Genomic DNA, 25,854 nt, shown 5'->3' with positions numbered 1-25,854 from the left:
AAAATGTAATACACTATTAAACTAAAATTGTTCTTCATGGAAAGTAATGCAGTGGATAGTTGACTCTGAAAGACCTACAGTGGGGACATACATCTATGTGACATGTAAACTTTAGTTTGGCCCTTCTTTCAAAGTGAAGGGTGGAGGAAGGGGAACAACTACATGCATGGCAGAACCTGAATTTACAAGAATATCAACATTTTAAATATTCTCTGGCATGAGATCAACTAAAGAATGACAAATTTACAAAAACACATGTATCTTAATCAAAACAAATACAATGACAGTTCATTTTTCTTTAATTCAGTTTATTTGTTGCTTATTTTTTTAATCTTTAAGTACATACAGTTGAAAAGCATATATCCAAATAGAATGTTCATTTAATGTCAAATTAGAATTTCATACTATTCACATCTTCTGTTTCTACAACCCCACTGCATACAACCCAGGTTAATACCCAAATATTTTAGAACCGGTCTACACTTAAAACACTGCAGCTGCAGTGCTTCAGGGATAATATAACTAGCCAATGGGAGAGTTTCTTCTGTCTGCAGCGGTGGAACAGCTACACTGAAGAGGCAGTAGCTGTGTTGATGTGTTGCCTTTCTGTCATGATAGTGCTGTCTACAGCAGAGGTTGTCAGTATAACTGTATGGTTCTGGGGTGTGGACTTTTGACACCTCTGAGTGCCATAGTTATATCCATGTACGGTTATACAGTTGAACCTCTATTCCATAGTCCCTGATCTGGGAACATTTGTGGCTTGAACCTGGGAAGGAGGAAGTGGCTCTTGCATGTTGCTGCTTGCACCCTCCCTCACCGACCTCATATGTATTGCTGTCTGTTGCATTCAGAATTAAAATTCAGTACGTTGCAAAAATGTTTTTATTTTCACCTTCAAAACAGAAAGTATACATGAACACCCTGTGGTCCAGAAAATTCCATAATCCGGCATACCCCATTTCCCATGCTTGCTGCTTTAAAGAGATTCAAGTGTAGTATAGACCTGGCAGAGAGACACAGAGTGGTTGAGAGAATCTTTTTTTGCACCAAATTCACTTGGTGAGAGAACCAAGAAGGTTGTGCAATGAAAAAGATTACCGAGCTCGTAGTGTCTAATAATCTTTAAAATTGATTGAAGCCAATTATTTCTAAGAGATTTTTAAAATATTTTTTGATTACTTGACATTTTAGCATATGGATTTGGCAGCCAGATTTATCCCAATGGCTGAGGGGGTAGGAAAGGCATTCTCTTTAAAGAAATTCGCCTAACTAGACATGCTGAGTGATTCAGGTTGTGATCAGATCTCCTGGACAACTGAGTTTTCTATCTCCTCTGTTTGTTGTTCTAATCAATTTAGCCAATATATTTTAATGCGTATTGGGTAGAGCAAAAGCACCAGTAGTTACAATATAATATTGTAATTTAACAAATTGCATTGATATTAATCAGACATGCACTAAAAGGGACTGACTGGCAACTACAAAAAGTTAGGAATTTAAAACTGCTTTTTTCCCCTGTGCTTTGCAGTTTGCATCTGAGGCTCTGTCTGTACTAGAGTTTTAGCGACACAGCTGTGTCACTAAATGTAAGCAAAAAACTTCCATCCCTCACTAACAATGTTAGCTTTGTTGGCAGGAATGCTCTTGTTTACAAAGCATTGTTTACACCAGTGCCTTGTCTACACCATCCAGTTTTGGGGACAAAACTTGTGTTGATACCCAAAAGTTGACAAAACAAAAATTGCAAAAGGGTGTTCACACTTGCTCCCTCTGTCAATAGATCACATCCCCATCAATGACCGTGTGAGCAATTCACTGTGGGTATGTATCCCACAGTGCAGTGTTGTGGGAAGGTGTAGCTGATTACATCTTGGGATTCCCTCAGAGTTCTCCCACAGCCAGTCCTCAGCTGCTAGGAGCAGCACCATGAGTAGCTCTGTGAGCTCTCCATGCTGAGCAAAGTTGCAACAGCACAGTGATGGTCTCACCCCCCCCCCCCCCCAAAAAAAAAAAGTCTGCCTTTCGCTATGTTCTTAGTACAGGGCAGAAAAGGAGCAATTCAGTGATCTGCTCTTCGTTCTCCGTTTGTCAAAGTGCTTCATACCCATAAGTCATTTCACAGTCACCAAGCCTGAATATTGCTGAATGGTCTCATTTTCTAAATTTAACTTTGCATTACAGTCTCTACCTGTTTGGGACATAAAATAACTGTCCTGCAACACCTCTTAGCATTTAAACACTTATAATTGTATAGTTGGTGAAATAAAAATATTACTAATGTTGGGGCTAACGTAGTATTTCTTGTGATCAAAAATATTTTAATGCTACTTCAAGGACTGAAGAGTGCCAAAGGCATCTCCAAAGAACATATGGATTATGCATATTACCTGTTCTAAAATATCTACATGCTTGAAATGTATAAAGTGGGTGTCTCGGAGACCTATGCTCAACCACTGCAGTTAATAGATCTAAACTCACCAGAGCAGGGAATATGACTCGTGTTTGAACAGTACCAGGTCCATGTTGTTAGACTGCAAGTTCTATGGGCATGCCTATTATGTATGTTCAGTCCTGAGTACACTTAATGCACCATACATAACCGTAACTTTCTGGGACTGCAAAGGTCTGAGATGCTTTTATTTAGAGGCAGCTTAAGTGACTTATTGTACCTACAGTGTTTCAACAGGTACATCTACACTTCATTCTTCTATGGCAAACCTAGTGATTATCTTAGAATTTATCCTAAGCATTTGCCATGAAAGAAATCTCTAGCTTGTCTTTTCTGCTATTGGTGGTGGTGGTGGTGGTAAGGAGTTCGGAGAGCAGAGAGGAGAAGGGATTGTATTAACTTTTCTAAAGAGCAGTAGTAGTTCCTCTTTACAGTATTGATGTGAAGTTTAAGGAGGCTGTGTCGTGATAAAATAACGATACTAACTATTCAGGTAAATGAACCGAATTCAAGTTTCAATTCCCACTATGTGGGTGCTCAGGGAAGTAATGTTGTGGAACTGAGATGATTTACATCCTAAAAAATGGAGGAAAGGATTTTGCTAATAACACATAAGTCCTTATGCTTGATTGAACTTTTTTCAGTGTATTTCTGTGAAGTCTATGCCAGTGGTGGGACATGGAACCCATCTATGTTCTATGTGTTGCCCATAAGACATTTTGTTTACTGTTGCCCATGCGCAGGCCTGCCAGATTCTGCTGGTTTCTGAGCAGTTTTTTTCTAATGGTAGTACTAAAGTGAGCTGCACATAAAGGGCACATGAAGTGAGGGGCATGCTGATTGCGCACAACATTGACTGAGAGAGCCGTGTGCTTCCTTTGCATCCAATCAAAGTGCTGCTCCGAGTTCAGTCGGTACACCCCGTAAATTCTAGGTATGCAAGCACAGTTAGCATAACTACACTCCATCTTGGTTACACAGGAACATAAGAATGGCTATACTGGGTCAGACCAAAGGTCCATCTAGCCCAGTATCCTGTCTGCTGACAGTGACTAGTGCCAGATGCCCCAAAGGGGGTGGACCGAAGACAATGATCAAGCAGTTTGTCTCCTGCTATCCTTCTCCAGCCTTTGACAAACAGAGGCCGGGGCACCATTCCTTACCCCCTAGCTAATAGCCTTTTATGGACCTAACCCTCCATGAATTCATCTAGCTCTTTTTTTAAACTCTGTTATAGTCCTAACATTCACAGCCTCCTCTGGCAAGGAGTTCCACAGGTTGCCTGTATGCTTTGTGAAAAAGAACGACCGTTTTGTGGCTCACTGAGATATAGAGCCACTCACATGGCCCATTCACTAGACTAGGCTGCCCGGCACGGGTCTGTGTAGTTTATTCTAGATATTACTAACTGCTATAAACAATTGCTTGAACTCATTAGCTGGCATGGAACCGTTTAATCACTATCCTTGCCAAAAATAATTTGTTGGAAGTAAAGTTTGTTTAATTATCAGGTAATACCTTAATGTTAGGCAAACCTTTCTTCTTCTTGTCTTGTTTGGGACCTCTTTCTCCTAAAGAGGATTGATGCCTCTCTCTAGTACTATATAGTTGGTATGGTGAAAGCTGGAGTTCTGACTATAAGTGCACTTTACCTGTCCTCACAGCATCTAACTGGAGATGTCTGGTGTAAAAAGTTGAGGGCAGTTGTGCATAAATGTGTAGTGATCATGATTTAGAGCTTCAGAGTGGTAGCCGAGTGTTAGTCTGTAACTGCAAAAGTGACAAGGAGTCCTGTGGCACCTTATAGACTAACAGGTGTATTGGAGCATAAGCTTTCGTGGGCAAAGACTCACTTTGTAAGATGCATGCTGAAAGCTTATGCTCCAATACATCTGTTAGTCTATAAGGTGCCACAGGACTCCTTGTCGCTTTTGCGATCTAGACTAACATGGCTACCCCTCTGATAGTCTAAATTGGTTTTCTAAATTTTTCCAGTTATAGACTAACAAAACAAATAGATGGTACCATGAGCTTTCATGGGCATAACCCACTTCTTAAGATGACTGGAGTGTTAAAAGTGCAGATCCAAGAATAAATAAAAGAAGGGGCGAGGGAAGGAGGAAAAAAGACAGTGAATTACAAGAGGCTGATGATAACAAATAGCACCTTCATTGGTTGGTTGGTTGTCATTAGAATGTAGAAGGTAGTGTGTGAGCCAGCTGATACCTCTGTTCATACCATTCTGATAAGAATTAAACTTGTAAATGAAGTTAAGTTCCATCTCTTCCCTGTGTATTTGGCTTGTGGAATTGGCCTTAAACAACATGGTGAGTTGGAAATTGAGTGCCCGGACACGTTAAAGTGTTCTCCAACAAGTTTCTGTGTGTTGCCTTTTTGGATATCTGACTTGTGTCCATTAATTCTTTTCTGTAGAAACTGCCCAATTTGGCCAATATACATTGCAGTGGGGCATTGCTGGCATTTGATGGCATAGATCACATTAGTGGATGTGCAGTTAAATGAGCCGCTGATGTGGTTAGGTCCAGTGATGAAATCACTTGTGTAGATGTGTGGACAGAGTTGGCACCGGGGCTGATTGCAGAGGTGGGCTCCTGGATGATTATTATGGAGGTGTGTTGCATGGTTACTGGAAAGAATTTGTTTGAGGTTAGGAGGTTGTCTGTAGGCAAGGATTGGTCTTTCCCCCAAGGCCTGTGAGAGTGAAGGGTCATTTTCCAGGATAGGTTGTAGATTGTGGATAATGCATTGGAGGGGTTTAAGTTGTGGGCTGTAGGTAATGACAAGTAGAATTCTGTTTTCTCTTTTTGGCCTGTCTTGAAGTAGTTCATATGTGGGTACTCTTTTGGCTCTGTCGATCTGTTTTTTCGCTTCTCCGGGTGGGTATTCAGTTTTAAGAATGCTCTGTATAGATCCTGTAGGTGTTTGTGTCTGTGGGATTAAAGCAAATCCGGTTGTATGTTAGGGCGTGGGCTGTATACAATAAAGTGAGAAATGTGTCTGGGATGGAAGCTAGAGTCTACTCTAGAGTGTTCTACTCTGGGACAGATTCTTGTTAAGGCTGGATGAAACTCTCAAATCTTCACGGAAAATTGAATGGAGTTTGCCCCTTCTGAAGCTTGAAAAGTTGAGCTAATTGTAGACTTTTTTTCACTCAGCTTTCTTCTTCCATCTTTGGTCTAGGATTATAAGAAGAATAACAAATGCCACTGTAGAGGGTATTTTTCTTTTCCAAATCTGCTGACATGCTAGAAAGCTCACAAGGCCTATTTTTGATAGATTTCCAGAGGTTTTGGTTATAAAGCAGAACATTTGGGTATTTTGATCTAAGCTGGAGTGGATTTTCTTAGGTTCACCAATGCCCTTCAATAATTTTAGTCTCCCTTGATTGTGCTTAGTTAATAGCTGTACTCATATTGCATGTGCAATATCAAGATTAGGAGAAAGCAGATGTATGATTCTTTTTTACAATGACCATGTTATCTAATTATTTGGATAAACATAAGTATGACCTGCATTTAAAGAGTGAGTATATAATATTATGCCCCTCTTCCTTCAGATCCTCTTTTTTTACTGAAGTATTTAAAAATAAATGTACACGTTTTGATAGAACACAGTTGCCACCTTTGGTTAATATAAATGTTTCCTCTCTATATATCCATACAAATATGATAGTCTTTTCTTAAAATGACAGCACAGAAAAACTTTGAAATGTAAGTGATAATTGCATGGTAGATGCCTGCATGAAGATGGTATCTACTTATGAAGCATAGCAAGTTGTTATGGAAAATAGGGCCATTACATATATCTGTAAGAAATCACTTGCTACTACATGTAAAGTCTTACTGAGTCTAGTCTCCTTGATTTCATGTGCTAATTAACAAAGGTGCTTCAAGTTAATTTGTCCAGCATCTATTACATTGTGATTCTTCTCTTTTCAGGCTGAAGCAAGGCTTGCAGCGAAGCGAGCAGCACGAGCGGAGGCGCGGGAGATCCGAATGAAAGAACTTGAGAGGCAGCAGAAGGAGGTATGTTTAAAGTTTTCAATGGGTATTTGATCTTCTCTGCCTACCTCAGACTAGGCTCCAGGGTCCTGGAATTACTAGTTACTCTTCTGTTATGCTGAAATACTAATAGCCCTAATTGGGCCTCTGATGAACAAATGGTACTGGTACTAAGATTGTGAATAAAAATGGTCTGAAAATACAGGGACTCTGCAGCAGCAATGTATCGAGCCAGTGTCATTCTAACCCGAGTGCACATGATTGATTTGTAGCTAGCCTTGGATATTTTTGTTGATAATAATTAACTCTGTTGCTTTCTCTAGCGATTGTTTAGGAAAACAATCTTGTAAGTATAAAGGAGACTCCTTTCTCTGGCATTTAGCTTTTGTGTAATTAGTATTCAGGGGCATTTGTTAATCATCCTTTTAATGAAGTAAACCAAGCTGTATGACTCTGGCATTGACCTTGTGTGGATTACACCTGTCTTTTTAAGAATGACTGTAATCTCAGAAGGTCACCATTGGCACAACTACTCACTGGAAAACTGAGCTCCTGAAAGTGTCCCTCACCTCCCATGATAAATTGTACCTCTTAACTACCAGCCAAGTCTTGCTAACACCTTAAAAGGGTTTTTCTCTGCTGCCAACCAAATAAAATTGTGCTTTAAGGATACGTTTAAAATAAGATCTGTAGTCTCAAATATGTTAACAGGTTTGCAGCACTACAGAGGCTTGTTCTATTCCTTTTGAATTTAATGAGCCAAGAGTTGTACTAAATATCAGCCTCCTCCCTCCCCCACTGAGTAACTGAGATCAATATGTGCATCTAGGGGGAATAAAAGATAGAGGACTGACATTAGGCCACTAATTCTAGAACAAACATCTGGATCAGTCATTAGAATTGGCAAGATAGTGCTGTCCAGAAAAGCATATGCACCTGGCATTTGCAGTAGATATACATGTCTAATGAAGCAGGCAAATGGTACTGTTGTAAGAATTGACTCATCTATCAAATACAAGAAGATGGGGGATGTTAGAGGTAAAACAAAGGAAGAATGGGAGACAGCTGCTAGAGAGAGGTTATTAGCTGGTCGGTTGTTGCTTTTACTATTAGGCTGTGTCTACACTGGGCCACTTATTCCGGAAAATCAGCCGCTTTTCCGGAATAAGCTGCGAGCTGTCTACACTGGCCCTTGAATTTCCGGAAAAGCAACGACGCTCTACTGTACAAAATCAGCCGCTATTCCGGAAAAACTATTCTGCTCCCGCTCGGGCATAAGTCCTTATTCCGGAACACTGTTCCAGAAAAGGGCCAGTGTAGACAGCCCAGTAGTCTTTTCCGGAAAAAGCCCTGATCGCGAAAATGGCGATCGAGCTCTTTTCCAGAAAAGTGCGTCTACATTGGCCACAGACGCTTTTCTGGAAAAAGGGCTTTTCCGGAAAAGCAGCCTGCCAATGTAAACGCTCCTTTTCCGGAAAAACTGAAAACGGAATAGTATTCCGTTTTAAGCAGTTCCGGAGATTCATGCCAGTGTAGACACAGCCATCCAGTTGCTTCTTATGATTGAATGGAACTTGATTTTGCAGCGTCAACCAAAGCCAAAAGGTTTGTGTGGCTGGCAGCGTATTTATATTGTCGAGCCCCCTGCAGTGCCTAAGTCATAAGTAATAGGATTTCCTAAAGAGCATTAAAGGATCCATGGTAAACACATATTTGCTATCTGACCAGAGAGTGTCATGCACATAGACTTTAAAGCAGCTGTTAATTATATTACTTTCTAATTTCATGGTAATTACAAGGCAGTTGATTACCTCTTCTCTGAGGGACTGAAAACTGATACTATCAAGTGCAAACTGGTTAATTGCAACTTAGACTTCAAATAGCTAAAAAAATACAGGTTCAAACATCTATCAGTCAAAAGCCATTTCCTTGTAGCTAATACAATTAAACGCAAACCTACTGAAATGAAACTTTTTGGAAAACTTTGTATTGCATATGAAGCCTCTAAAAGTCTTAAATCAAAATTTCTACAAGCTTAACTAAGCATCCACCTATGAGACACTTCGGAATTCTCAGTGGAATATAATGCATAACGCAGTGTGTATGTTTTATATATGTGTATTAAATTTTATTTCCCCAGTATTCAGCAAAACCTTTCAGCTATCGAATTCCCAGCCTCCATGAAGGAGCAGAACTGCACAGAGTTGCTACAGATGCAATTTTTCATTAACAAGCGTGTCTTACAGACATTAGAAGGTCATAAGGCATTGATATAGCATATATTAAGAAACCACCAGCCAGGTGATTTCTTGGCATTTAAACCTACTTTGGATAAGAACGATTAAGGGAAAGAAAAAAAAATTGATCTGTTTTCTGAGCTACGTGCCATAAAGAAAACAGTACAATTCGCACCAACTAAGAGTCAAAGCACTCATTTACATTAAAAGGTTTTGATGGAAGCATGTATAACATTTAAGAAGCAATAAGTGATTGTCTGTCCATTTTCTCGTGTTTAAAGTAGTGCGTCTGCTTCGAGAGATCTGCTTATGTAGCATAAATCAGCTGCAAAAGTATGTACAGTTTGAACCTCTGGTTCAGGACTCTGTAGTAGGCTGTTGCTGTACTAGAGCCCCATTGGCGGAGGTTGCCAGCAGCTTGGAGCTGGCTGGCGGGTCCAGTGGAGCAGGAGGGCCGCTGAAGCTCACTGAGCTAAAAGGATTGTGAGGGCCACTAGAGCTCATGGGGTGGCCCTGGAAGCTCTGGCATGGCTGGCGCAGCTGGTGGCACCCGGAGCTTGGGCAGGGCTGGGAGAGGAGCCTAGGTGTTTGGGAAGTAGGAATTTTGCATGTACAGTAAATGACTAACAGTTTAACTGATAAGCTAAGCTTTATACTGCAGAGCCTGCAATGTAATCGCTGAGATCTTTTAAGCTAGCTCCCAGGGAGCTGCCTCTGCCCCTTCACCCTCTTACTGCTGCCTCTGATATGGACTTGTGGGTGGGGGTGGGAGCCAGTACGTGTGGGGAGCCAGCTCCCAGGAAACTGCCTCCCCTCTCCTCTATGTAAACGTGTAACTGCTGAAATGCTTAATGATTATATGTTTTCCTAAATAATGTATTTTAACATGCTTAGTGTAGACCCAGTCTCAGACTTTTCTTGCACTGTGTTGGCATCATTCATACAAACTCTGCCCCTGGTTCTAGCATTACTGTCAGTCTACCTTCAGAGCATTGTACGCTTATGTTCCTTACTGGGAGAAATGGCTGAATCAATTCAGGCTCCTGTTTTTAATGAGTACAACAAAAATTTCTGTAACACACAAGGAATTCCTGAATTGCCTAAATTCCTAATGGGCCAGGCAAAATACCACTGCATGCTGCTCTGAAAACCAGCTGTAGCGCCCTGTCTGTCTGAACAGCTGTGAACTGGAGGTTAGCGGGGAAAGGCTTTGCATGCCACCTCCACCCCTAGCACAATCCTGCAGTTCCCATTGGCTGATTTTTGGCTAATGGGAGCTGCCTGTTTGAAGAACAGAGAGCAGGCTAAATGCCCCTCTTCCCTCGGGCTCACAGTTGTTCAGATAAACATGGCCCTGCAGCTGACTGCTTTGGGAAGGCAGACAACCTACTGGGCTGCTAGCCAGGAGTCACCTCAGGTAAGCGTTTTCCAGCTAGAGCCTACCTTTGGCACCACAGCCCTTTCCCCTCTCCCCTACCCCACGTAAGCCAAACCCTTTGCTCCCCCTTCTGCACCCCTGACTCCTCCCAGACCTTGCACCTCAATATCCTGGCCAAGGTCACAACCCAAACTCCTGCACCCAGACCCTTGCCCCAGGTTCCAACCCCCTTGCCCCAGGTTCCAACCCCCTCCTTCACCCAAACTCCCTCCTAGATCTCTCTCACTCCTGCACCCCAAACCCTTCCCCTAAGCTCTCTTTTGCACCAAAACTCCATGCCTAAACCCACTCTTCCTTTGTTAATATGGAAGAGTTTGGCCCTTGACCATTTACCAAATTCTTGGAGAGGCTCCCCATAAAAAATATTGCCTACCCCAGCCTTTAATCATAAAGATTATCAGGATGTATTTGAGAGAATATTTTTCTAAAGGTTTTTAATTAAGTTCTTATCTCTTATTTAAGAAATACAGTATTCTTCAGCAGTGATGTAAGATGTTACATTATTTCAAACAGCAATTTTGTGAATAATTGCTGCAGAATGATCAGATACGTTTTATGTAGTGGCACATTCTGGTTTCTCTGCTGACAAGACTTTAAATATGTTAAATACGTTTTGCTTTTTTCCAAAGTATACAATTAGATACTTCTGCTTAATTTGATTATACCGTCTGAAGTGAAAAGAAAATAGTAATCTAATCCCCCCACCCTCTCACATAAAATCTCTACATGTTGTGGGACACAGCGGACAGCTTTACATTTCAATAATTCACTTGCTTTTGACTCTCTATTGCCATTACGGTTAGAATGTAGTGTAACAGAAAATACCTTCATTGCTATTATTCTGTGGCTACAGGGCTGACTTTTCTCACTTTCACATACAAAGCCAAAGGAGGAGGAAAATGCATTTACAGGCTTTGGGGAAATATCGATATCAACTCTTTTTATAGTGTCTTTTCCTAGCTGTTCCTTCAAGATTTATTTTTGTAAATAAACTAAGCTAAGGAAGGTGACAGACTTGTGATTGTGATTAATTTCCTTTAATCTCCTGTTGAGTAAGAATTAGGACACTTTCTTCCCTTGCTTGGATTTAATGTCTGCAGGCCATGTGACCTGCTGACCCACATCTGACACTGGGGAACTAGGTTTCCGCGTGATAGCCATCTAAGGCTGGGAAGGTGATAAGCAGTGAGAGACCTACAAGGAAATGAACTCTTCTCTGCTTGGACTGGAGGGCAGGGAATTTTTAGCTGGAATTTGTTTTCCACTTATCTGTGGAAGAGAAACTGCTGTTCCTGTATGAATAGTGGCCTGTATCCAGTTTTGAGACTGCACAGCAGCTAAAAAGAGGTACTGTGATTCACAGCAGGTTTGCAGCGGAAGATGTGAGATTATATTGCATTAATACTGTATCACCATAGACTTTCCATCTTGATGATAGTGCTTACCTTTTTTTCTGCCCCAGGATTTAATTATTACTTGATCATTTTTGGGTAGTAGCAAATGTACTATATATGTTAAGAAGTAAACTTATTTTAGGTGTTTCAATAATGAGGCTATTATTAAGACTATGGGCATTAAGTAGATGTTCTTCTACATTGAAATATTGCCATTACTAAAGAGTCCTGACTACTTACAGATCTATTGACAGAAGGAAAAATATTTTAAAACTATATAACTGCAATAGGATATCCCTATTTGTTTAAACATAATGGGTGGTTATTGATTATATTAATTGCTGTGGCCAAAATTTATTACTTTTGTTTATTCTTTCCCTTGAAGTTATTTTCTTACTATAGAAAGTATTTGCTTGGGGTTGCTGTAAAGCACCTAGAAAGCTTTAGACTGTGATAAACCTACTTGCTATTTTAAGGCTAAATTGAATTAATCTTAATTTATAAAGCATTCTCTTTCCACTATTTCATTAGAGATTCAGGAGCAATTTTTGGAGGGCTTAGTACTTAATGTTGGTGTGTTGAAGTACAGCTTTCAACAGAAGACTTTATTCTACTCTAATTTTTATTTGGGACCTAGTTATATAATGACTGTCCATGTTGTCAGTGTGGAGGAGTTCCCACTAATGTTGAGGCATGAGGACTGTTTAGGGTCCACCATGTTTTGTTAATTCCCGATTGTATGTTTTGAAGCTTGCAAAGATTGTGGCCTTTGTTCTCAGTTAGAAATTGCCTGTTAATAGGAGTGGTTTGGAGACTAAACCTTTTTCTGTCAGACTAAGATGTAACAACTCTAATGCATGCATTTTCACTTCAAAAGAGAACTACTGCAACTCCTGCTATTTAATGGTTAATGAAAAATCCCAGTTTTTATAAAATGTAGCAGCTCGCTTTTTGACCCAGACTAATTGTTGACAGCACATTACATCATTACCCTCTGCTCACCACTCTTACACTGTTCCAGCACCCTGGATCCAAATCAAGGTCATTGGCCTCATCATCAATGCCATTAATAAACTGGCACTTGACACACATTAAGGACACACACTTTCTATTCCATGTGTGAATATTTTAGGACCCAGAGGCAAAATGTTCTATGTTCTGTCTCCAGACTTGGAAGATCTGTTGGACCTCAGGATAGATCATTTGTGAATGGTGTCATAGCTCAGTGGCAAGCTTGCCTTTTTCTCAGCAGCCCACCCACAATAAAAAGTTCTGAAGAATGAAGATGATGCCCCGTACAAGAAAATGAGACTGGTAAAGCAGGGAGCACTCTACTACCACATCAGTGGTTATTCTGGACTAAGGGTGTTAATAAACCCTACAGACTCAATGATTATTGTCCTTCCATGATCTGAGTATTCTTATAAACATCAGGGAGCTACGTGTTATCCATCTAGCCTGCTTGACTGTCTGTGCACATATTCTTGGGAAAAAGCTGTTAGTGTTAACAGCCAATATAGCAAATTCTTTATGTAGACACACAGGAGCAGGCTTATTCCTCCCAATAGTGCCAGAAGGTGAGTCTGCTTTGGAACTCTGGATCTCCATCTCCAGTCACCTCACCACTAACTTCCTACAAAAGTAGGTCCTTCTCTCCCTCCTGCTGGAAGGGTATAACAAGTGGGGTTCTGCAGGGGTCAGTTTTTGGACTGGTTCTGTTCAATAGCTTCATCAGTGATTTGAATAATGGCATACAGAGTGTGCTTATAAAGTTTGCAGATGATACCAACCTGGGAGGGGTGGCAAGTGCTTCGGAGGACAGGGTCATAGTTCAAAATGATCTGGACAAACTGGAGAAATGGTCTGAGGTAAATAGGATTAAATTTAATAAGGACAAATGTAAAGTGCTCCACTTAGGAAGGAACAATTAGTTTCGCACATACAGAATGGGAAGGGACTGCCTAGGAAGGAGTCCTCCAGAAAGAGACCTGGGGGGCATAGTGGACCACAAGCTAAATATGAGTCAACAGTGTGATGCTGTTGCAAAAAAAGCAAACATGATTCTGAGATGCATTAACAGGAGTGCTGTGAGCAAGACAGGAGAAGTCACTCTTCTGCTCTGCTCTGCATTGCTTAGGCTTCAATTGGAGTATTGTGTCCAGTTCTGGGCACCCTATTTCAAGAAAGATGTGGAGAAGGTCCATAGAAGAGCAACAAGAATGATTAAAGGTCTAGAGAACATGACCTATGAAGGAAGACTGAAAGAATTAGGCTTGTTTAGTTTGAAAAGGAGAAGACAGAGGGGATATGATAGCAGTTTTCAGGTATCTAAAAGAGTGTCACAAAGAGGAGGGAGAAAAATTGTTCTCCTTGGCCTCTGCTGATAGGAACAGGAAGCAATGGGCTTAAACTACAGCAAGGGAGATTTAGGGTTAGACATTAGGAAATATGTCCTAACTGTCAGGCTGGTTAAACACTGGAATAAGTTGCCAAGAGAGACTGTGGAATCCCCATCTCTGGAGATATTTACGAGAAGGTTAGATAAACATCTGTCGGGGTGATCTAGATGGTGCTTGGTCCTGCTGTGGGGGCAAGGGACTGGATGGACTTGATGACCTCTTGGGGTTCCTTCCAGTTCTAGTATTCTATGATCCTATGAATGGTCACTACATCAAGACATGGGCCATCTTCCAGCTGTAGGAAATACTGAGCATGCCATCAGTTCTACTCCCACTGCTGGGTCTTTGGACACTTTTCTGCTATTGGGGATGAACTCCCTATGTTTGCCTTGGCTCTGATACTATTACTTCCTAGAGTCATATTCAGGGCCAAGCAAGAGCATACTTGCCTCATACCAACAACCCCAGTGTGGCCTCAGCAATGTTGGTTCTTTACCCTATTAGCATTTTTAGTTGGGCCTCTTCTACTACTCCATTGTATTCAGACATCATTTCTCAGGGCCATGACAGTCTGCTCCATGTTAAGCTGCAGGCCCTTCACTTGACAGCATGGATGCTTCATGGCTAACACTACTAGAAAAGACTTGCTTGAAAATGTTCAGGAGATGCTTCTGATCAGCAGAGAGCCTTAAACTAGGCAAAATTACCTGGCAAAATGGAAGCGCTCTCTTAATCTGGTTTCAGCAGAGATGTCTCCCTGCAGGACCAGCTTCCATTAACAGGATTTTGGCACTTCCAATAGCAATAGCTTGACAGTTCCATTAAAATATATTTGTGATTGTAGCATTCCATTCTGCAGTAAGTATTAATTTTTTTTTCCAACTCCATAACTGAGATTTCTAAAATGGTTGAACAGATTATTTCTTTCGGTACAAGAACCCCATGGGATCTCAAAATTAACAATGCCACCCTTTCAACTTCTTATGACTTGTTGCCTACTTTACTTCTCTCTGAAAGCAGCATTTCTGATGCAATAACCTCAGCAAAGAGTGGGTATATAGGGAACCTTGGTTTCACAACTTCCTTACGTGGCTTTTCTATAATGATAAACTTTATCTCTGCCCTCACAAAATTCTTAACAAAGGTCATTTTCTGTTTCTCCAGTAATCATGCAATTTATTTGCCAGTGTTTTTCCAGAAACCTCATGTGTATACAGATGAGCAGAAGCATCATTTAATGGATGTGAGAAGAGCATTGGCCTTTACTTGGACTGCTCCAGACCCTTTACACAGTTATTTTTTTGTGATTGTTGACAGCATAGAAAGCAAACGTATTTACATGTTGGATTGCCGTCTGGATTTTTGCTTGCATTTGTTTGTGCAGATAGCTAGCTAATGTCATGCTACCCTAAAGTATTCACTAAGTTGATCACAGCACAAGCGGCTTCAGCTTTCCTAGCACAAGTACCTATTCAAGACATTTGTAAAACAGAATTATGGTCACATGATTTTGCTGCCTATTTCCCATCAGTCCAAGAACAATGCTAGTTCTTTGAACATTCATTCAGACAGAGTGCAAACCTGCCTCAATGTTAACCTGCTTGTGTGTCACCTATGATGGAACAGACATATGAGGTCATGTGAAGAAAAAACATCGCCTAACTTTTTTATAACTGGCCTTGGAGATGTTACACATGTCCATTCCTCCATGGTTTAGTGTTTTTCCTACTGTGTTTGTTCAGTGCACAATTGCTTGTACTAATACCAATTTAAAAGGAAACCTGTTCCATTCTCTACACTTTTCTGTCTTTCAATACAAACACTAGCATTACTGTAAAAACTAAAGGACATTTCTTATAGTCAGTTAACTAATTGGAGAAGAGAGGCCTGTGTGGTGATTTTTTAATTTTTTTTTTAAATTATTGGTGTACTATTCAAACTAACAGATTTGTTAGTACAGGTTGAACCTCTCTGGTCCGGCAACATCCGTGGTCTGGCTGGACCAGTGAGCCCTGGAAGAGAGAGCCCCAGAAGACCAGCGGCAGGGAGTGGAGCCATGAGTCCAGCAGTTGAGGCTGCCCAGAGAGCAGGTAGCCTCGTGGCCTGGGGATAGGGGAGCTCTGTGGAGCTCTCCAAAGCCAGGGGTTAGCAGAGGCCAGCTGGCTACGGAGCCCTGGCACTGGCCACAAAGCTCTGGCGATCTGCTGTCAGACCCCAGGACAGCCGAGAGTCCATCAGCAGAGGGGCTGGAGTTGACCTCCCCATGTCCATCAAACTCACTCCTTCAGGACCAGTCAGGTGTCAAACCAGGGAGGTCCAACCTGTAGTAGCAGCTCTTGCAGTCATTACTGGCTGCAGATGTGCACTTTCAGTCTGGTCATTGGAGCTCTATTAACAATTATAGTTAAAAGCTGGACAGAGGAACACATTTGGAAGCATGTGGGTATACGACAGACTTGTGAGCAGTAACATTAGTCCTGGCCAACAGTTGACACATTTTCAGTGGAGTGGATAACATTGAAATTATACTTGATAATGCAATTCTATTAGCTATCAAAATGTTATTGCTGCTCCTTAACTTAGCACAACCCAGAAACAAAGTGGAGTCTTACTAAAGGATGGCAGATTAATCTGTAGCTAATGCTATTAAACTCACTTCATTTTGTTAGAATAGAATAGAGGCATAATTGTCCTCCGGGATAGATATTTGGGAGGGAGAGTGGAAGAGAGAATCACTGCAAAGCCAATTAGAGGTTGAACCTCTCTAGTCCAGCACATTCTGATCTGGCAACATCCGTGGTGCAGCATGATTTAATTAGCTGGACGTCCACTTATCATGGGTGTGACCAAGTTTCCCACAATCCCATAAAGTTTGTTTACAGCCACCAGTCCTGGCTCTGTGTTCTGTGCTGTTATTTAGCTCTAACTTACCCCTAAATATCTTCTAAGAGCCCAGTAAGCAGTGGAAGTGCTGGTCATGCTGCTAAACAATATTGACATGGTCTGGCAAATTCTTTAGTTCAGAACCAGTCAGGGCCTCTCGTGCTATGCTAGAGAGGTTCAACCTGTATCATCATCCCATCTTTGAATTAAAAGAATATTGCCACAGACTCAGTGTAAAGCTTAAGAAATGTTTTTTCAAGTTAGGGTGCAACTATATCTGTTTCTGTATTATAGCATCAAATGGGTCTAAAATCAGGAAATGTATAATTTATATAAGCTCAATATGAAGGAGGCTGGAGCGTGAAAGCAGGGAAGTTTTTAATTTTACAAAGAGTTCCTGGATTATGGCTTATTTCTGTGTACACACTTTGCTGTATATACTACATAAACAACTTTTTCCCTTTACAATAGGTCCTAAAATCGTATTGTGATTTATTAATTTATTCATACAGGTGTTTTTTTCTTTCACAATTTCTTTCCTCTTCCCCTTTTTCCTGTAGATCTATCAGGTCCAAAAGGTAGGGTTTGTCTGATCTCATGAATTATGGTTTGCATGCATTTCTTTTTCACATCAGGGGCCTTTATACCATTTCAGAAATAAAACCCTCATGAATGCATGATACGCAGCAGGATTTTTCTGTGTGTAACTATCCCTAATTATTGTGTGTCTTCGTACCCTAACTGTCCTCCTTTCCCTGCAGCTCTGAGAATTCTGCTGGTAGTTAAGAACATAATGTGCAGAGTCAAAACAATTCAAAACAACCTCTTTTCCCTGTCAAATGCTCTCTTTTTTAGCTTTCAGTATCTCTAGCTCACATCTGATGATTACAAGTTATTCACTCCCATTGATTTTCATGTAAACTATCCATGCAGTCAGTGAAAGATTAATTTGGCAAATCAGGCATAATAGGAAACTGTTTGGTGGCTTTTTTGTGTCATAAACTGTATAGTAGTTTGTGGAATGAATGCAAAATTAATATTTTAATATGCTTATAATGGTAGTTATTGATGATCAGCAAGTCTTCGTGTTATGTCAAAATCTCAAGATGTACAGCACTTGAACTACATGAACCATATAATACCTAAACAGAAATATTTAAAAAAACTTACTTACCATGGTGTCTTGGGGAAAGAAGGAAGCCCAAGATTATATAAACCTACAGCCATGCAGCTTCTTTAATAAATGGTCCGAGACTGTTACCTTTGAACCATAATTGGCTTCTGAAAATCAAACGCTAGTTTGCTTTGATCTATCGCTCCAGTATCCTTTGTTGCATGTTTCACTGGCTGACTACATTGTGTAGAGATTTGAAGGTGCTGTTATATTTTGAAAAATGAATATGTAAAATCACTTTCTTATTGAAATAAGCTGCTATCCATTCAGAGCAATAGCTTTATTACTTCTGTAACAAAAAATAAATTTGAATTTTGTTATCTTTGGTGAACCAACTCTTTTGGAATAGCAAGTTGAATTCCGTTTCTGCCAGCATGTCAACAAATTCATTAACTAAGTCCCAGTTACAGGATCAGATTTAACCCTTAGTTACAGTATATATGTAATCCCTATTAGAAGCATTCTGATTGTTCAAACAGACCAAGCTAAAATTTGGCCCTAAAAATAATTACTATATAACCAGGAAGTACCTAGATTAACTTTCAGATCCCATCTTTATACTGTTTGAAAAGCTGCCAATTAGTATTCAATCTGATAGCTTCAAGTGGGAAGGAAAGTCTCAAAGGAGAACTGCAAAATTTTGAGAAATATTGAAATATTTTATGGATGTCCTTTGTCCTTCTTCACAAGACTGAATTCAGAAGCCTGACAGATTTGCCCCAAATCCCTAAATGGCCTCCTCAGGAATTAAATTCACAACCCTGGATTTATTACATTTTTAGTTCAGTACTAATGATGAGATGGATAAAGCTTGTAACTGTGGTAGGGATGTAAGTGATTAGTTAACTATCCAATAAGCAAATAGTCAACTAGTTACTCAACTAGTGCCCCCCCCCCCCAGCTGCCTCTATTAGAAAGTCGGTTTCCCCCAGCACTGTCTCCGTGGGGAGAAGGGGGAGGGGCACAGCAGAGAACTAGTGGTGCTTCCCCTTTTGAAATGTAGCAAAAGCAGGGCTCTTGTACATTTCAAAAGCAGGGTGCGCGGGGCCAAAAGGGGGCTGCTTGAGTCTCCTGCTGGCCATGTTCTCCACGGCGCTTCTGCCTTTGACATGTAGCAAGATCCGGCAGGATAGTCAATGCAAATTACATCAACTTTTTGATTAGTTGGTCTAAATTTAACATCCTTAAACTGTGGTCAATTGCTGATGAAACAATAGAAATGAAGTAAAGCCAACCTTAAAGTACAGGCAGTCCCCGACTTACGTCGGATCCGCACTTACGAACGGGGCTTTCTTGCCCCGGAACTCACAGGCAGCGGTCAGCCACCTCGAACTCCGGGGCGAGAAAAGCTGCTCCCGGTGCCCCTGGTCTGCTGGGGTCCGTCTCCAGCAGACCAGGGGCATCGGGAGCAAAGCCGCAGCCCCGGTGGGTTTGTTCGCGGTGCCCCTGGTCTGCTGGAGACGGTCCCCAGCAGACCAGGGGCACTGCGAGCAAAGCTGCAGCAGCGGCGGGTTCCCCCGCTTCTGAGGCTTTGCCAGAGCATTTTTTGCCAGAGCAAAGCCTCAGAAGCGCGGGACCCCGCCACGGCTGCGGGTTTGCTCGCGGTGCCCCTGGTCTGCTGGGGACTGTCTCCAGCAGACCAGGGGCACCGGGAGCAAAGCGGGTCCCGTGCCAGAGCAAAGCCTCAGAGGCGAGGCACCCCGCTGCTGCGGCTTTGCTCCCCGTGTCCCTGGTCTGCTGGGGCGCAGCTAGTGTGCCCCCAGCAGACCAGGCTTTTGTTGTGGACCCTGGGGCAGAGCAGCTGGGGCGCTGCCGGTTGGTCCCGCAGCGCCGCTCTGGGCACTACTGGACCAACCCGGCAGCACCCCAGCTGCTCTGCCCCAGGCGTCCTGATTCAGCCGCTGCTGGTCAGTTTCAGCAGCGGCTGAATCAGGACGCCTGGGGCAGAGCAGCTGGGGTACTGCTGGGTTGGTCCAGTAGTGCCGAGGAGCGGCGCTACTGGAGCAACCCAGCAGCACCCCAGCTGCTCTGCCCCAGGCGTCCCCAAGTCAGCCGTTGCTGAAACTGACCAGCGCTGACTGCAGGAAGCCCGAGGCACAGTTGCTCTGCCCCGGGCTTCCTGGAATCAGCGGCTGATCAGTTTCAGCAGCAGCTGACTTGGGGTTCTTAAGTTGAATCTGTATGTAAGTCAGAACTGTCAGTCAGTTTCAGCAGCGGCTGAATCTGGACGCCAGTTCCGACTTACATACAGATTCAACTTAAGAACAAACCTACAGTCCCTATCTTGTACGTAACCCGGGGACTGCCTGTACACTTTGGACTTTTACTGCTTTCTGGTTAAGCAATTTATGAGCATAGCAAGATGTTTCTGTGTTCTAGAAGCATGGCTACATAGTGCTTTAAACATATAAAGCGCTAAGTAAATACTCATATTTTTAATTATTGTTAATCTTTTATTTAAATGTCAGGGACAGCTTTTGGAAGCTAGTATTCTAATATTTTATATACTTGCGTAAGACAGAAGTAAGCATCCATCCACCCATTCTCATTTGTTTTTACAAGTCAATGATATCTATCAAGTTAATCATTCATTCAGTTTTGCATGCAGTAATATTTTACATTGTGTCATAACTGTCATAAAGTTTAATTTGTACTATTTTGGGTTAAACAGACTTTCATACATATCCAAAATGGAGTTTTTAAAATAGTGTATATATAGAAAAAAACCTGAAATGGTTAGTTTTCTGAACTCTAAAGCGCTTGTCTGATCTAGTCTCAAAATCAGTAAGGGTACTCCAAAATTGTTATTCAAAGAAAATATGAACCAAGAAATCGAAGACTTTCTTCTAGCAATGCATATGTGATGTTTGGTACTGAATAGGGGTGTTTTTTCCACACCTTGCCCTTCACTTTTTGTAGTATTACACACCCTAAATTGTACTTGGTATAGGCCTTGATGGTAGACTATAGAGTTCAGTAAACTAACCATTTCAGTTTTGTCTTCCCATATATGCATGGTTTTAAAAAGTCCATTTTCGGTGTTTATGAAAGTCTCCTTAACCCAAAATAGTATGACTTAAACTTTTTGAAAGTTATGATAAAATTTAAAAAAATTACTGCAATGTGTAACCTCTTACCATTCATGATATAGTACCACTTTCATGATGATGGAAGTCTTGGAAAAGGTATTCACAATTTTGAAAAGGACCTTTTAAGAATAGTTAATTTTGATAAGAGTGTATGGAGATTAACTCTATTTTAATCAATTTGTCCTCCTTCCAAGTGTATAAATTCGTGGTTTAATGGAATGTTTCATCCTGAAAGTGTTATGTTCAGATCCTTTATAACAGGTCTTGACTAAACCGTGTCAGGAACCTAAGGCTCATTGCACCCTGTCTTCTTTTCCCAGTTTTGTTTGCATTTCTGAAAACATACAGGCCTTAAATACCTTAGCTTATGATTGTAAGATTTAAAAACAAACCACAACAAACACTTTTCTTCTTTATAAGGAGGCTTGTTTCAGGCATGCGCTGCTTTTCACATTAGCACCAAGGAGTGTCACACTCTCTAGTTTCCAGCTTTGCACTGGCATGTTTGTCTAATCCTTGAACGTGTGTGTTTCAGTGTGAGAGATGGACTTTGCAGCTAAGCAGAAAAATGGCAATGCATGTCTCAAAGTTCACTGCTTATCGTTCTCATCTAAATTCTCTTTTCCCTTTTCTGTCTATAGAAATATTATGGTCTGGATACAAAGTGGGGTGACATCGAGCAGTGGATGGTAGGCCTTGACCAACAAAGCTAAAAATAATTTTAACATTGAAATTTTGTACAGCTTACAATTTAAGATTCCGTGGGACAGTTATATAGCTATATTTGAAGACTTAGTTTCAGTCTTCTGAAGACTGTTTTGAATTCTGTATCCGAAGTATTGCTTACACTTGTGTTTGTTTTTAGTGAGTTTTAATGGTCTGATATATAGGATGTGATTACAGAAACCATCCTGCTTTACAAAGTTCTAATCCCAAAACAGGTTGGAATTAAAACACTATTTGCTGGCATTAGCATTAGGATGTACCTTGGTCTGAATTTTATGACAGTTTGAGTTCTCTCAATGTCTGTTGTTTGAATACATTCTTAAACTGTAGATGGTTGGTATCCAGAGACTTCCAGGCATGTTTGCATTGACCCTGTAATCCTACTCAACAGTACCTTTATACCATGTAGTTAAAAGGGCAAACACCAGCATGTGCCTCCTTATGTTACTCTATTGATGTTTCCGCTCCTATCAGTCCTGAAATCTAATTTTCTAGCTTTTGCAATGGAGTGAGCCATCAAACTTAGATTAGCCTCTGAAGAATATCCAATTGTCCAGAGGTCAAATCATAAAGATTGAAAATGTTGTTAAAAATGGGCTTCCTGAGTTAAAGCCACACTAAAAAACTTCCTAAAGACCTGGAAAACTGTTATTGTTTTTTCTTCTAAATAACTAAAACAGTTTCTAAAACAGACCAGATTTGGTTTGATGTATTTTTCAGTTTCTTAAAAGAAATTCTTTGATTCTTAGTTTGACATCGTTTATATTTTAGGGACTGGAGGCAGGGCTGGTCTTTTTGGGTACCACTGACCTCATAACATGAGTTAATTTGGAATTTGTTGGCTTACTTCTTGACATAGTGATCCCTTTCCCTGTCCCCCCAGCCCCCCCCCCCCACATGCTTTCTTGGCTTATACTCCTGCCATTTTCAAGGTGATTTACCACCTAGACAGGGTGAACTGCCTCATTGAGTTTAAGACCAGAAGGGACCACCAGGTCTGATTGCCTGTGCATCACAGGCCACTAAATTCTTCCCAGCTACCCATGTATTGAGTCTAATGACCTAGATTTGACTATAGTATTGTGTGTGACAGGCAGAGGATAGAAGGGTCTAAGGTGCAGCAGTGCCCAAGGCTTTGGCAAATGTGGGGAATTGATTTAATGTAGTTATAGCCAGAGGATCTTAACAGGTAACCACTACCCTTTGCTACAGTGATGCCATGGTTTCTGCCTGTCTGACCCGGTGAAAACTATTTAATCACACTGAAAACGGTGATCAGTATGAGCATGTGAGCAAGATCCACCTGCCAAAACTGATCACATTCCCTTGATAACTCACAAGTCAGCCTCTGTAACTTCAAACCGTGCATGCTCTCTGCAGAGAGTATGAGCTCGCCGTCTCTAATGCTTCCCAAAACCAGAGCTAACCACGCAATATTTAAGCTTGCTTGAAACCCAGTGTATTTAAACAACTCCCCTCTGGAAAATATAGTTGTACAACACATTTATTTGGAATTCCACTTTGTAGCCATTGCTAAATAGTGTTAAAACAATTTTGTTGAAACTTAGTGCATCCTACTACATTGTTCAGTGTTCCCACACAAGGCAATGTATAATATTGTACAGTGATTAGAAGCAGGATATAGATTTGTTTAGCTTGTCAGCAAAGGCCAGGTGTTTCAGTGAAACTCACCTTAAAAGGTGGGTTGCCTTCTCATTTTTTACAGGGTAGAGAATGCTAGAGAAATTGAATAAGACTGTTTGTGAGGCGGAAATAGACTAGGAAAGCTTTCATTTAAAAAGGACTGTAGCTACAGGCTCTCAGGCCCACTAGAGTAGTAAATTCAAGGGTCTTAAATCAATGTGTTTGCACTGTAAATATCTAGATAATCATGAGGCAGAAGCTTCTGATGGTGAAAGCCACACTTTTGAGTGCTTCTGAGTGCTCTGTGTGAACTTGTCTTTCACCAACAGAAATTGGTCCAACTAAAAGATACTACCTCACCTACCTTGTCACTCTCCTATCCTGGGATCAGTATTGCTACAGCTATACTAGGTACAAATAAAGAAAACAATGCATTTAATTTGCCATTGTATTTTAGAAATGGGCAGTCATGAAGAATGGGCTGGGATGAAGGAAAGAGGCAGGTGAAGAGAAATAGCAGGTTGTGATTTTTTCCCCCTCAGTTGCCATTGTGCATCATCTGTCATCAGAGTAAGCCTTGCTAAATCCAGCTTCCTTCTCAACACTGCTGAGGTTTCATATTTTTCGTACTAAAGGCTTTGTTTTATTATTCCTGTCCTTTCAACATTTCACTCTTCCTTTCTCTGCTGCTTCGGTAGGAAGACAGTGAGCGTTATTCTCGTAGATCCAGAAGAAATGCCTCGGTTAGTATTTTCGTTATTCTTTACACACTTTTACATAAGTAACTTCCAGCATTCTGTGCATTGGCAGTGTCTCTTTCTCAAAACAAATGTAACTTACTGTTCATTTGGTGCAACACCTCACGCATCTCTGCAAAGACTTCTGGGGGAGTTTTTGCAAGTTGTCAGCATAAAGAAAATTCAACTTTTGCATAAGTGAACAGTGACCTTTTTTGTTTTACATGAGCCAGACTTGGCACAAAGAGGAGTTGTGCAAGCTCCTAACCTGTTCAGCCTGTAGTGGAATGTGTTAAGTTTCTCTGGACTGTTTGCATGCAATACAATATTTGAGATGGCTCTGTTATATTTACTCTTGTGTATGTCATCTAACACAAATGAAACATATGTAATGGGCAAGTAAAGCTTCTTCTCCCTCTGGTTTCTGTCTCATTGATTCTCTCTCTGCTTGTTTCATTGCTTATTAACTATATTCTTTTAATTGTTTCTTGTCTCCTACACTTTCTCTTCAATAGGCTTCAGATGAAGATGAGCGCATGTCAGTGGGGAGCCGTGGAAGCCTGAGGGTTAGTAACTTGTACAATTAAGTGTATGAATGCATTGATGTTGCTGTTCTCCCACATCTTCCAAAAAGTTGCTCTGCCTCCTTTCCAGAGAGAGCTCTGATAATTGCTGTCTTCCAAATCTCCCAGTTTTCTACAGCGTAGCCTTATTCTGAAGGCCTACGTTGAAGCCAACAGTTCCTTCATCCAAATAGAACTGTAGAGCGGTGTCAGTCTTAGTCATTAAATTGTAAATATTAATATAAATAAAGCATACAATTTTGTGAATATATTTTTTTCTGATATAGTCTAGTAATTATCGGGGAAGGTATTTACTGAAGATGATGTTGTACAGAATTTCCTCTTAAATGGTTTCAGCATTAGTGAGCATATGGCGCAATCTGAGAAATGAAGCAGCATTCACTTGGTTGGTGTTTGGGACTTGAGGGGTCAAAATTTAGAAAACACATCCAGTTTAGTATTACTGTGAACCAGTGTTAATACTGTTTTTAGCTGATCTTTCTAAATAGCCTGGAGATCCAGGTGACTTTTTTTTTCTCCCAAAGCTGCCATTATTAAGATGTTTGGAGTCTGTCTCCTCCCCAAAATGAGGCTGGGCACTAAGGAAGGATCACATATGCATGTGTATTGAGCACAGGGGCTCATAATCACTTAGGCCTAATCTAGAAGAGGTAAATTTACCATCTTCCTAGTACAGCTGAAAAACGCTTGCGTACAAAAGAGCTCCAACCAGTGTACCTATAGGCACACTGAACTGCTTCCTTCTGTACCATTGCACTGTTTTAATTCCTCCGTGGACCAAATTTATCTCATAAATAGTGCACGTGGTTGAGACCATCCTGCTACTGTCCTGCAGTGCGCTTGTTGTCTTTTGAAAACTCTTAAAATTCTACAAGGAGTCCGGTGGCACTTTGAAGACTAACAAAGTTATTAAGACATTAGGACATAAACATTCGTGAGAGAAAACTCACTTCCTCGGATGCATGAAAAGAAAAGAAAGGGATGCAGAGATGGGAGTGTGACAGTGCTAATTAAATCAGAGTGGATGTGTTTGATCTAACAGTGATGAGAGAGTGAGAATACCTGAAAGAGAAAT

At 41.0% G+C, this 25,854-nt stretch overlaps 1 protein-coding gene across 50 annotated transcripts in view; it reads left to right on the top strand.

Annotated features, from left to right (window-relative positions):
- The window catches only part of LRRFIP1 (LRR binding FLII interacting protein 1), a 162,303-nt gene that overhangs the window by 71,867 nt on the left and 64,582 nt on the right, over window positions 1-25,854 (top strand). For 25 of the 50 annotated variants that reach the window (XM_075934016.2, XM_075934015.2, XM_075934024.2 and 22 more), the window contains 5 exons: window positions 6,412-6,498; window positions 17,386-17,403; window positions 21,730-21,777; window positions 24,157-24,201; window positions 24,711-24,761. In XM_075934016.2, coding sequence (XP_075790131.1) covers window positions 6,412-6,498; window positions 17,386-17,403; window positions 21,730-21,777; window positions 24,157-24,201; window positions 24,711-24,761 — 249 coding nt within the window. The remainder of the gene's footprint in view (window positions 1-6,411; window positions 6,499-17,385; window positions 17,404-21,729; window positions 21,778-24,156; window positions 24,202-24,710; window positions 24,762-25,854) is intronic. The other 25 variants (XM_075934021.2, XM_075934022.2, XM_075933983.2 and 22 more) reach the window with 3 other exon arrangements.

The sequence above is a fragment of the Pelodiscus sinensis genome, chromosome 7 (assembly GCF_052426305.1).
Source record: "Pelodiscus sinensis isolate ZL-2025 chromosome 7, ASM5242630v1, whole genome shotgun sequence".
In the NCBI taxonomy this organism is placed as follows: Eukaryota; Metazoa; Chordata; order Testudines; family Trionychidae; genus Pelodiscus; species Pelodiscus sinensis.
This window is presented reverse-complemented; position numbering and strand designations above follow the sequence as displayed.